Consider the following 13005-nt stretch of genomic DNA (forward strand, 5'->3'; position numbering starts at 1 on the left):
TAACTGTAACATTTCCATAGGTCGAGAGCACTTGCTCAACATATGGGATTTATTTTCTGAGCAGATCAAGATGACATGAAGAGCCCTCCATGAGACCCTTCTTCACCAACCAGTGAGCGTGGGAACAAACGCCTGAGGGCTGGAGGAGATTTTCTGGCTTCCACCCATCACTTCAGCTCAGGACAAAGGCAGGCTCAGAAAACCCTTCATCATTTGATTGAACTTCTCTTTCATCTCTGAAGCTGCATTGCTTTGGTCTTCAAACGCGATGACTGTGAGAGGGGAGAGGCCAAGTGGAGATGAAGAGCACTTGGGCCCTGTGTACACAGTGCGTGTCCCAAAGCTGAGGGCCCCACCATCCCCTCCACCTCCCATAGCTGAGATATTTTGCAATAAAAGTGCCCAGTTCCCTGGCTAAGGAGCTGGGGAGCTCCCATGAGTGGTGACCTCTGGCTCAAAGGGGACTTGGGATGGTTGCGTTCATCCAAATTGGAGTCTCAAGCAAATGAATACACATAATTGGTGGGGAGTTTTGTTTATTTCTCATCTGTTATTGTTTTATTTTCATCCTAAAATGCACTTGGAGAAATGCTGCCATGATGGTCTGGGGTAACCATGAGGAAACATATTTTGTGAGACAAACTGAGAGAGTTACAAACAGTAAGAAAAACAATCAGGATTTCATGCACCCAAACCCACTGTCAGAGGTGAAGAAGCTGCTACAAATCATATGGTAGTAGAGGCTGGAAAGGTCTGTGCTGGAGTTCACCTGGCAAACATGAGGGATGCATAGAGCACAATGTTCCACTGCCACAAATCTCTGCTCTAGCAATAACCACTCCCTTGTAGCAACTTCATGTACTAAGCACAGGGAAAAAGGAAGAACCTAACAGCTCATTTTCGAGCTCATCAGATGTTTTTAAAAAAACAATAATAAATGTTTTAATCTTTGAAATTACAGTATCAGCTTCAGTAATGAGACCTGCTTAAATAACACAGGATCAGTGCAATGACATTCACCTGCATTGCGCTGCCAAGCTGGGCAGGTTCCTTTGGCAACATGAGCTGAAAACTTTCAGAAAGGAAAATGATGAGTTGGGATGGGATGGGATGGGATCGGATCGGATGGGATGGGATGGCTTGGGATGGGGTGGTGGAATGGCATGGCATGGCATGGCATGGCATGGCATGGCATGGCATGGCATGGCATGGCATGGCATGGCATGAGGTGGAATGGAATAGGATAGGGTCAGTATGGTGACATTCAGCTGCATTGTGCTGCCAAGCTGGGCAGCTTCCTTCTACAACATGACCTGAAAACTTTCAGAAAAGAAAATGATGGGATGAGATGGGACAGGAGGGGATGGAATGAGATGAGATCATAAATCATAGAATCACCAAGGCTGGAAAAGACCCACAGGATCACCCAGTCCAACCATCCACCTATCACCAATAGTTCTCACTAAACCATGTCCCTCAACACAAAATCCAAACGTTCCCTCAACCCCTCCAGGGTCAGTGACTCCACCACCTTGCTGGGCAGCCCATTCCAGTGCCTGACCACTCTTTCAGAGAAGTAGTATTTCCTAACATCCAGCCTAAACCTCCCCTGGTGCAGCTTGAAGCCATTCCCTCTAGTTCTATCACCAATTACATGAAAGAAGAGGCTGACCCCCAGCTCACTACAACCTCCCTTCAGGTAGTTATAGAGAGCAATAAGGTCTCCCTTGAGCCTCCTCTTCTCCAGACTGAATAATCCCAGCTCCTTCAGCCGCTCCTCATAAGACCTGTGCTCCAGACTCCTCACCAGATGATACGGGATGAGATTGGATGGAATGGAATGAGATGGGATGGGATGAGGTTGAGTGGGATGAGATGCAGTGGGATGGAGGAACAGAATTACAGAATAGAATAGAATAGAATAGAATAGAATAGAATAGAATACGAAGATGATCAAGGGACTGGAGCACCTCCCCTACGAAGACAGGCTGAGGGAGCTGGGCTTGTTCAGCCTGGAGAAAAGAAGGCTGCGAGGTGACCTCATTGCAGCATTTCAATACCTAAAGGAAGCCTACAAACAGGAGGGGAATCAACTCTTTGAAAGGATAGATAACAGCAGGATGAGGGGAAATGGTTTTAAGTTGAAGGAGGGAAGATTTAGGTTGGATGTCAGGGGAAATTCTTCACTATGAAAGTGGTGAAGTGGTGGAACAGGCTGCCCAGAGAGGTTGTGGATGCCCCATCCCTGGAGGTGTTCAAGGCCAGGTTGGATGGGGCCCTGGGCAGCCTGGTCTAGTATTAAATGGGGAGGTTGGTGGCCCTGCCTGTGGCAGGGGGGTTGGAGCTTCATGGTCCTTGAGGTCCCTTCCAACCCTGGCCATTCTGTGATTCTGTGATTCTGAGAATAGAATAGAGCAGAACAGAAATGAAGAAAAAAAAAAAAAAAAAGTAGAATAGAATAGGAGCAAAATAGAATGGAGTGGAATAGAACGGAATGGAACAGAACAGAGTGATGTAAAACGAAATAAAAATGAATAAAATAAACGAAATAATTAAAAAAAAAAAAAAAAAAAGAAACATAACAGCGATAGCTCCTTCCCCTCCCCCCCTCCCACTTCCTCCCCTCACCCTCCGGGCCCCGTGGTGGGGCCGTTCAGCACCTGCGTGTGTGTATGCCTGTGTGCCTGATTGTCCGTGTGTCCGTGTGTCCGTGTGTCTGTGCGTGCGCGCAGAGCGGGGCCGGGCCGGCGGCGGGGGCGGCGCCGCGAGCGGCGGCGCGGCGCGGTGCGGAGCGGTGCGGGCGCGGAGCGGTGCGGCTTACGGAGCGCAGCATGAGGGCGCGCCCCCCCCGGGCTGCCTCAGCGCCCCCCCGCTATGGAGGGTTTCGCCGCCCGGAGTTACGGCACGGGAGGGCCGGACAACCGCCCGCTGTTCGGGGAGACCTCGACCAGGGTAAGGGCTGCGGCCGGGGGGGGAAGGCAGGGGGGACGCGGATGGGCTTTGCTGGAGGAGTACCCCGGTAATGTACCCCGCAGAGACAAACAGCCCCAGATAAGGAGGAGTATCTTCCCCCCGGCACCCTCGGGACGGCAACAGAAAGCAATGACTGTGAAACTGCCCGCAAAAAGGAAGAAAAACAGAAAGACACTGCCGGATTGTGAGAAAAGAAAACAACACCCTTTGAATGTGCAGAACGGCAAAACCAGCGTCCCTGCCAACAAAACTGCGCTGCTCACACAGCAAAACCCCGACCCAGAAACTGATGTGTGGATGGACCCCAAAGCAGGGCTGCTGCCATGTAAAGAGGAGACTCCAGGCTCCCCCCCGCAGCCCAAACTTCCACTGTCCTGTTCGCTGCAGGGCAGTTGGACTAGATGGCCTTCAGAGGTCCCTTCCGACTCCAAGGATTCTGTCATTCCGTGATTCTGTGCGATGTTAATAGCGGGCACAACCTGGCAGCACTGGGACACAACGCAGTAGGACTGGCTGGGCAGGGCTTCTTCCAGATAGGCAAACCTCTAATTCATCATAGACTCATAGAGCCAAAGGGGTTGGAAAGGATCTCAGCCCGCCCAGCTCCAAGCCCTGCCGTGGGCTGGCTGCCCCATCCAGCCTGGCCTTGAGCATCTCCAGGGATGGGACAGAACTCTCCATCCCTGGGCAGGCCTTTGGTCCTAGACTTCCCATCTCTCTCCTGTTGCTGCTCCGCGTGCAGTGGGGAGCAGTCAATAAAAACCACCGGGCGTTAATTTGAGTTTGTGTGCTGCATTGTGGATCCAGCACCCTGCACATCTCCCCCGTGCCCATCTGCTGTGCCTGGTTTTTGGAAACCTGCGGCATGGGACAGGCAGAGGTCCACGTATCCGTGGCAGCGCCGGACAAAGGATCTCTGTGCTGGTGCTGAATGGTGCCTTGGGAATTCCCAGGGTTGCTTAGGAACAAATGCCGGAGGGGTCCGAGTGAGAGCTGACTGTGTCTCAAGATGGGAGCGGGTTTGGAGGAGCACCAGGGCATGAATGGGGCTGGTGGGGATTTCTGGGTGGGTAGTGGGTGCCTTGATGAGCTGTAGGGATGGGGAATGGGACAGGGCAGGGAAGTGGCCTTGGCCATGGGATGGTGGCAGTGATGGGACCTGAGGGAATGGCATGGAGCTGCGTAAGGGAGGGGCAGGGGGTGTTAGGAAAGGGTCTGCACCGGAGGGTAGTGGGCATGGAAAAAGCTTGCCCAGGGCAGCCTCAGCTCAGAGTTCAAAGAGCGTTTGGTCAATGCTCTCAGACATAGGGTTTGGATTTTGGGTGGCCCTGAGGAGCTGGGAGTTGGGCTTAATGATCCTTATGGGACACTTTCCAACCTGAGATGTTCTGTAAGTGTGGTGTGGCTGTGCTTTGGTGGGCTCAGAGCTGAGCTGGCGGAGCATCAGGGACCACGGAGGTCTGCAGAAAGGGCTTCGGGATGTCAGGGGCAGCCTCGAGGTGCAGCCTTATGGAGGTTATCAGTATGGGGAGATGGAGATTCTGCTGCCGTTACTATGGCTGCAGCACTGGGTAGCACGCAGTGCAAAACGAAGGCAGGAGAGGCTATGTGACAATAGGCAAAGCATCACAGGTGTGGGATTTCTGGAGGATGAAGTTAAAAGTGGAAGCTGCTCATGTTGCTTTGTGCTGGGAATTTTTCAGGATAGCTGAGTGGGCACTAATTGCTGTGGGTGGGAGCAGAAAGCAGTAAGAAGGCTGAGCAGCACAAGGTGGTGGTGAGGAGATGGTGGGGGCACAGCATGTGGCTGGAGGAGCTGAGCTTGGTTCCTGTAGTGTATAGGGTCATAGTGTCTGCAGTTCTGTGCAGTGTCACCTGGCTGTAGGCGAAGGTGTCCTCTATGGCTGCGGTCGGCTGGATTCATGCTTGGAGTACTGCTGGCCATCTGGAGCTGTTGACGTGAGATGTGAAAACGGCTGAAAATGGCTCTTCTATCATGCCTGCGGGTCACAGAATCATAGAATGGCTTGGCTTGGAAGGGACCTTAAATCCCACCCAGCTCCAACCCCTGCCATGGGTTGTTTGCCTCCCACCTGCTCAGGCTGCCCAGGGCCCATCCAACCTGACCTTGAGCACATCCAGGGATGGGGCATCCCCACCATAAACGATTCCCCCCGTGCAGGCAGTCTTCCTGCTTAGCTCCGAGCAGCCCGCACGCTCATGGCTTGGATGTGCAAGTCTAATAATAAAGTGATGCAGATCCTGGAGGAAAGTCTCCCTGGGGCAGAGCATGGTGCTGCTTGTTGGGCCCATCATTGTCCCAGTCTGTGCTCTGGGACATGGCCCGGAGGTGAAAGGCTCCATCATCCCCAATCCCCTTTAGCCGTCTCGGCCTCTGCTTGTGTATTTTTAACCTTTTTGCTGTGCTAAGCTGCCCGGAGCTGAAGTGGCCGCGGGGAACACAGCCTGTCAGTGCTCTGCCAAGCCCGGGATTTCAGGATCAGTGCCTCTAATCTCTGTAACCTGAAATACCTTGTTCCACCAGTGGCCTGCTTGGAAAATTTCAGCACTCACAGGAAACCCTGACCCACAGGGACTGGTGCCATGTGGCAGTGTTGTGCTGCTGGTGCCTGAATGCAGGTTCTGTTTCCCCTCTCCAACCTGAGACACTCAAGGTCAGGCTAGATGGAGCTCAGAGCAACCTGATCTAGCTGTGGATGTCCCTGTTCAGTGCAGGAGGTTGAACTAGATGGCCTTTAAGGGTCCCTTCCAACTCAAACAATTCTATGATCACGCTGTCACTCTCAGGCACCGAGGTTAAAACACATTTTTTTGATAACAGGAACACTCACTGATTCCGTGCTCTATGCCTGGTTTATGTGCGTTTTGGCGTGTGTAATTCTCCTCTCTCCTCTTTAGGACAGGATCATCAATCTAGTTGTTGGCAGCCTGACAGTCCTGCTGCTTGTAGTAAGTACCCCATGTCCAGTTCTGCATGTCTCCTGTAGGTGAAAACCTGATGCCTCCTTTCTGCCAGTGCTGGTTATGCCCCCAGAAAACCCATCCTTGAGTCTTTGAGTGAAAGTGTCCCTTAGATACCTGTGGCCTCGTTGCTGCACAGCTTTCTGAACTTTTGCCAGCATGACATTATAGGGCTGATTGTACTGAAGCAACCCCAGCTGATGAGGACGGGAGCTTATGTCCGTGCCATGCCAACGTATGGAGGGCTTAATCCAGCAGATTCGTTGTCTTCTCTTTACATCCCTTTATGTATAGATACATACACGTTTTTTCAAAGAAGTCACGAGGTGTCAGGCTATGCCTTCCCCACACTTTCAAGACAAACCAACCACCACAACAAATGGAGTGTTGGTTCTATAGCGTATGAGAGGAGACAGGGATGGGCTGGGGAGGAGCTATTAGGATGGCTGTAGGGAAGGTTGGCTTCCACGCATGATCTGTGTGCACTCCTGTGCTCACTGGCTTCCTTGGAGTTGACCTCTCACCCTGGGGAGGCTGATGGTCTCTGGGTTTACAAGGGTTGATGAGAAACTGACAGGCAGCTGTGGTGTTCAGCCAATGTGGAGAACCTTGCGTCTTCACAGAGGTGAAAGTTGGCGAGATCAACTTTTTCATCTGTGTTTTCCTCCTTACAGGTCACTCTGATCAGTGCTTTTGTCTTCCCACAACTACCTCCAAAACCTGTGAATATATTTTTTGCTATCTGCATCTTCTTGTGTTGCATTTCTGCTGGCATACTTGTAAGTACCTCATCTGCTGTGCATGCTTTCACGTGTCACTGGGTGGAACATGAATAAAAGCATATTTACGTGGTGCCTTTTACTTTCTTACACTCCTGAGAGATTGGCAGGATCTCACTTCTCTCACAGGAGGCCTTGCTAATGCACCTCTTCCAAGATCAGCTTTAGGTCACGCTGCACAACCCAGATGTGTTTCCAGTTAACTTTTCGCACTGCCCAATTCCTCCTCCTACAAAGGGAAGAGGAGCAGAATGGGGACAGGCATGGACAGGCTACCTTTCCCCTTAAGTTTTGATCTGTGAGTGTGAGTCAAAAACACCATTTCAGTTGGCCTCATTTTTTGGTAACTTGAAGACCATTTATCCTTTTACAATCAGCTTACTGCCAGTTTTATTTTCTGTTTGCAGAACAAGTGTGCTCCTGCTTATTAGCAGCTGCTTGAGGAAGAGTGCAGGCATGATCTGTAATTACTGTTGTGAAACTTTGGTGGCAGCTGTTTTTGTGAGTTGTGGCGTTGCAACATCAGCAATCTTACACTACAGCAACATGGATTCTGCTATTCCTCAAATCAGTGTTGCTTAGCCCCAGATGACTGTCTATATTTCTATGGTCTTGAAAACAGCTTCCAGTTTTGGGAGGACCCTCCCTGTGAGTCACTCAGCAGAAAAATCCCCATGTAATTCACAGGATTTTCTGTAATACCACTAAAGGGAAAAGAAGGGAAAGACATTGAAATGCTTGGGTCTGTGGCTGCTTGTCTCTCCAAGACAAATTGTGGTGGGCAAAACCTTCCATTTGTCTTTGCTGACTTGGCTGTAGACAGGTGGGAGTGCCGAAAAACCAACCAAACACTCCTCAAGCAAGAAGAGGCTGGATATAAGGAAAAAGACTGGATGTAAGGAAAAAGTTCTTCACAGTAAGGGCATTGAAGCGCTGAACAGTTAGCTACGGAGGTGGTGGAGTATCCATCCAAGGAGATATCCAGGGTCAGGCTGGATGGGCTCTGAGCACCTGATCTAGCTGTAGGTGTCCCAGTTCATTCTAGGGGGGTTGGGCTAGATGACCATTAAGTGTCCTTTCCAACTCATACAATTTTATGATTCTGTGAAAACAAAATCTCTTCAAGAAATGTGAGAAGACAACCCATGTCTTCATAGAATCATAGAATGGGCTGGGTTGAAAAGGACCACAATGATCATCTAGTTTCAACCCCCCTGCTATGTGCAGGTCGCCAACCAGCAGACCAGGCTGCCCAGAGCCACATCCAGCCCGGCCTTGAATGCCTCCAGGCATCCACAACCTCCTTGGGCAACCTGTTCCAGTGCATCACCACCCTCCGTGTAGAAAAACTTCCTCCTAATATCTAACCTAAGCCTCCCCTGTCAGTTGAAAACCATTCCCCCTTGTCCTATCACTGTCCACACTTGTAATCAGCCATTCCCCCTCCTGTTTATACGCTCCCTTCAAGTACTGGAAGGCCACAATGACGTCTCCCCAGAGCCTGCTCTTTTCCAAGCTAAACAAGCCCAGTTCCCCCAACCTTTCTTCATTGGAGAGGTGCTCCAACCCTCTGATGATCCTAGTGGCCCTCCTTCTGGACTCCTTCCAAGAGTTCATGGCCAACCTTATACCTTGGTTTCACTGACAGCCTTATTTTGGAGGAGACCACCTTGCCAAATTCTTGTTTGCATATTTCACAAGTATTCAAAGGAAAAGAATAATGCTGTATCTTAACTATTAAGAACATTTGCTGGACTCAATATTTAGTTTTCTCTAGTTAGACAAAGATAGGTTGTTTAAGAAAAAACAAACAGAAGACAAAACCTACCAAATTCTAGAAGATGCCAGTTCAGTTTCTACAGAAAGTTTCCTAGGAAGAAATATGACATTTTAACTAATCTAAACTCATCCTTTCTTCTAGATCTACTGGTATCGACAGGGAGACCTGGAACCTAAATTCAGGAACCTAATTTACTATGTGTTATTCTCTATCGTCATGTTATGTATATGTGCCAACCTGTACTTCCATGAAGTGGGTAAATGACAGGCATTGGGAATACCCAGCGATGACGCTGCTGTATCAGACTGCTTTCAGATCAGCTCTCGGCTCTACCTGAGACAAGTAAATGAGTACAGTTAGCCTGAAAGAAGTGGATTGTGCAAGGACAAATCAGTACATGATTTTCATGTAAATGTATATGTAATGTCCCTCTTGTTGGGGAGAATTATTGCCATAAGATGTGACATCCTGCTTTTTTTTGAAGAGCTACTGTTGCACTTAATGAACATTCCAGTTGTACTGATGTTTCTGAATGGCACAAGCTTTTTCATTTTTGGAAAAAAAAATGCATTTTTTATTACTGTACAAATAAACTGCAGCATTGCAAGGATCTGTAGCAGTATAAATAAATGGCACCTTACAGTTACATAAGACAAATACTCTTTATTTTGTTTAAACTGAATATACAATTACTTCTGTTCCCTAGGCAACCATTTGAAACTACAACTTATTTTTCACATTAACAAAACCACAGACTGAAAAAGACCAACTCTTGATTATGAAGAGCTAATTACAGAAATAAATAAAATAATTTATACATGAGTCTTTAGTTTCTATAGCTTTTACTCTCAGTCCCTAGTTAACAGGCTGCTGCTCAGCCTAGTGTCTGTTGCAATCCTTGAATGTAGGAATTAATTGGCTTCCTTTGCCTCAGGGCTCTGTGCCCAAGTTCTCACAGAGCTATTTCTCCACGACTTTGCCACCTCCACACCAACCTCCCATATACTCCCTTGCTGCATAAATCACCTCTAGAGGTGGCTGGTAGTGTCATGTAAACAGTGAGACCCAAATATTCCAGCATACTCACAACAACCTTCAAAACAGTTCAGGGAGAGGCTGGTGGGTACTAGTAGCTTCCCTTTTTCATAGGCCTTCCCTTTTTATTCAGCTTAATGTAGTGATGAAGAAGGAAAACAAAAAAGATTTTCCACAAATGATCTTTCTGAGTTCTATCCGTTGCCAGCAACGGATACTCAGGAACAAGCAGACCCGACAAGTCCCATAAGCACCTGTCTTAAGTCCTATGCTGTAGACATACTAATGATGAGATGGGAATACAGACCATTTCTTTGTGATGCTACCCATGCTCCCTGAAGTCTTTGATGGAACACATTTCTTCCTGAAATGTAACAGTCTTGCTCCACATATTGCAAGAGTCAGTAAGTGCAGAAATCATCACCCATTCTTCATGAAACATGTGCAAACTATTTCTTGCTGTGGCACTAAGAGGCTACGGTCCACAATCGCTGCCTTCTGTCCAGTTTTTGAGATGTGCAGTTCAACGCAAGTCAGATCAGAATTGACCACGTGGCTCCTAGCAGTGAGCACTGCCAACAGGGAAACACTGGAACACCCTGGCTGGGTCGTAGTACATCAGGCTTCTATTGGCTGCTCTGTAACCCTTCACAAATGAGGTAAACGGCCTGAGCAGAAAAAGTGCACTGTCGTCATTTCAAATTGTAAGTTTCTTTTTAAAGACATGGACTGACTGCTTTCTTTGGAAACGTGGCACAGGGTTGTAACTAATTTCACAATGCAAACACAGTCAATACAAAATGGACACGATTACTGCTTCTCTCAGTGACAGCTCACTAGATCTTCAACATCTTTCGAATCTTCTGAGTCAGGACTGCTCAGTGATGAGCCAATAATGTGTGACCCACCTCCATGATGCTGTAGGATAGGATCTGCCAAGAGACACAGTAAATTAGAACTCATCTATTATTTACTGTTCCATTATAACAAAATGTTAAATACACATGACACAGAAAATGCACTCTGAGCTTTGGAACAATTTTAGGCAACGTTAACTCAAATGAAAGTAGTTCTCAATTTCTAGTTCCAAGTGAAGCCACGACTAATACAGATGCAACTAGTTGACCCGGGTTTGGACTCCCCAGGTATTAATGCATCAGGCCTAAGGCTGACCCTCAGATGCCTATGCAAGGAGATCCTTTCTCCAGAAAGGATTATTTGTTAGGTGCAGCACTGGGAGAATATTCCTATGCTATTTCCAAGTATGAGATTACTCCTGGCACTGGAAACTGTGGCATACACTACCAAGCCCTTCCAGGTGAGCACTGTGCAAACATCCCAAAGAGCCTAGCCTCTCACTATGAGAGGTAACAAGTGGCAAATTCCATTTCTGATGTCTCTAGTGTTCTCTCAAATGGGAAACCAATATCATCCTATCAGCAGGCATGAAGAAATGTGCACTAAACAGTTACTCATTAGCCTATGTGTACTAATTCAAGGCTCAAGGACAATGAGAACAGCTCAGCAAGTCAGGAAGCACCTGCAGTTCTACTGATTTTCCCATGAGGTTAAGTGAGACTTTCTTCCACTTCTACTGATGTAAGTGAGCTAATCAAACTGGTTAAAGTTTCATAGCAATGATAAGGAAAACAACTCTAGAGAAAGTAAGGATCTGGATCTATGAAGCGCTGTTTAAAGGAACTCAAAAGTGCTATTCTAATGTAGTGAATCCTACAAAGGGACTCTCATACCTGTTAGAGTTGTCAGGGGCAACACTGATTCACTGTCTATATCATCTGATGTCTGGATAAAACCATGGGAAGAAGGAACAATAAGCACAGTCTCATCATCTATTGTAGGCTGATCAACTTGTTCTTCTATTGTTGGAGAACCCAGGTCCTGCAAGACACAGAAGGAAAGGAGGTGTGACTATTATTCTTTGTAGCACAAACAGAACAACTTGCTTTGGCCTGCCATACTCCAGAAGAAGCAACAGACTCCCCAAATGAATTTTATCTCTGTAAGTTGAAATGTCAACATCTGAGCTACTTACTTCAGCATTCGCAGAGTACATTTCATCCTAGGATAGGCATTCAAAATGAGATAAGAGAATTCTACCCTGTGAACAGCATCGAGGACACGGGGAGAGGAAATGAGAGACTGCACAGTAGTGATAAAACCTTCTCATGTAAGTAACAAATTCTGTCTATTAACAGGAATAATTAATCCATTCCTCTACTTGCTCCCTAGATGTTCTGAGAGACTGAAGCAATACCTTTATAGCACCTACCAACTCCACAAATGTGAAAGGTTTACCTGAGCTTAATAACTTCATCTCGTAACTCCTGCTTCTGTGACAAGTCTTAACTAATGGACACACAGCTCAGAAGACCAATTTTAAATGTTCTGCCTTGTCCTATAAGTTGCTGACAGAAGGGTGGCTCCGAACTTTTTTGGTTGAACCACATTATATCAAAATAATTGGCAACACACTCATTCCTTCCAGGTGCAAGCTGTCAATATCCCTGCTTTCTTCTAGTCCCACAGCTGCTGCTGCTGCCTCTTTCCTTGTAGTGCTAGCACTGATAGGAAATAACACACTTGGCTTACTTGGTGTCACAGCACACTGCGGTGGACTCCTGGTTCTGCACGTGCATTGGAAGACATCCTAGTTAATACTGACAGTGTAACCAGATATCTGAATTCCAGTTTGCGTGTGCAATGTGCGTAAAGTTCATTCAACCTTCAGGAATTACTGATGCAGAACGATAGCAAATGTAGCTGGCAGAGTGAAAATACAGGGATTTATCCCTGTTTTCAGAGAGTACAGGAAATGTTTGTAGAGATAACAGCCCCTTCTGCTCAAGAAAATCTCCAGGTTAGTTATAGGAAACCTGCTTCCTTATATAGTTTCCACAATGTTTTTGCACAGGCAGCATCCTAAACACTCCTTGTGTGGTGCTGCTGAAGATGCTTTGACTACCTGTGCTGCAGCTCAGTGATTTAAGCTCCCTCCACATGCGTACCTTCATGGAAGGCACAGTGTGCCTGAGCTGCAAAAGTCAGTTTCTGCAGAGAACACAGATAAAAACCCTCCCATGAAAAGCACGATGTGGCAAAGCTTAAAACTGAGAAAAGGAGGTGTGAAAAAAAGCTGAAAATGCCATTGTGACAAATGGGCACCTTTCCCAGCCAGAAATAACAAATCTCTGCAGCACAACTGAGTACTTCCCACTGCCCATACTCACAGCAACAGCACAATGCTCACAAGTGCAGAAGAATAACACTGGCTTAAAGTAAGCATAATTTAGACCTGCCTTTGTAGAGTAACATTTCATTTAGAAACCCACAGACAGTCTCTGTTTCCTGGAATTTAAGCACACACAAACTTGAATTTAATTAGAAGTATAAAACAAGTAAGAATTATAAAGAAGAACAAATTTTACAATTGTTTCT

The 13005-nt window shown here is 47.2% G+C and overlaps 2 protein-coding genes across 6 annotated transcripts in view; one reads left to right on the forward strand and one right to left on the reverse strand.

Moving 5' to 3' along the window:
- Window positions 1-2648: 2648 nt before the first annotated feature.
- TMEM243 (transmembrane protein 243) lies at window positions 2649-9336 on the forward strand. The gene is made up of 4 exons (XM_085216294.1): window positions 2649-2952; window positions 5893-5943; window positions 6630-6734; window positions 8656-9336. The coding sequence occupies exons 1-4, from the start codon at window positions 2875-2877 to the stop codon at window positions 8776-8778; spliced, it is 357 nt and encodes a 118-aa protein (XP_085072420.1). The 5' UTR covers window positions 2649-2874; the 3' UTR covers window positions 8779-9336.
- DMTF1 (cyclin D binding myb like transcription factor 1) overlaps window positions 9158-13005 on the reverse strand; it is a 28590-nt gene continuing 24742 nt past the window's right edge. For all 5 annotated transcript variants that reach the window (XM_085216160.1, XM_031552763.2, XM_085216188.1 and 2 more), the window contains 2 exons: window positions 11301-11448; window positions 9158-10481 (listed from right to left, as the gene is read on the reverse strand). In XM_085216160.1, coding sequence (XP_085072286.1) covers window positions 10372-10481; window positions 11301-11448 — 258 coding nt within the window. In that variant the 3' untranslated portion in view covers window positions 9158-10371. The remainder of the gene's footprint in view (window positions 10482-11300; window positions 11449-13005) is intronic.

Source organism: Meleagris gallopavo, chromosome 1, assembly GCF_905368555.1.
Source record: "Meleagris gallopavo chromosome 1, MGAL_WU_HG_1.1, whole genome shotgun sequence".
Taxonomy (NCBI): domain Eukaryota; kingdom Metazoa; phylum Chordata; class Aves; order Galliformes; family Phasianidae; genus Meleagris; species Meleagris gallopavo.

Bases quoted from the DNA above. Each gene is read 5' to 3' on its own strand.
- TMEM243 (XM_085216294.1), top strand. From the start codon at position 2,875: ATGGAGGGTTTCGCCGCCCGGAGTTACGGCACGGGAGGGCCGGACAAC. The intron at 5,944-6,629 runs GTAAGTACCCCA...TCCTCCTTACAG, and splicing joins TGACAGTCCTGCTGCTTGTA to GTCACTCTGATCAGTGCTTT. The intron at 6,735-8,655 runs GTAAGTACCTCA...CCTTTCTTCTAG, and splicing joins GCATTTCTGCTGGCATACTT to ATCTACTGGTATCGACAGGG.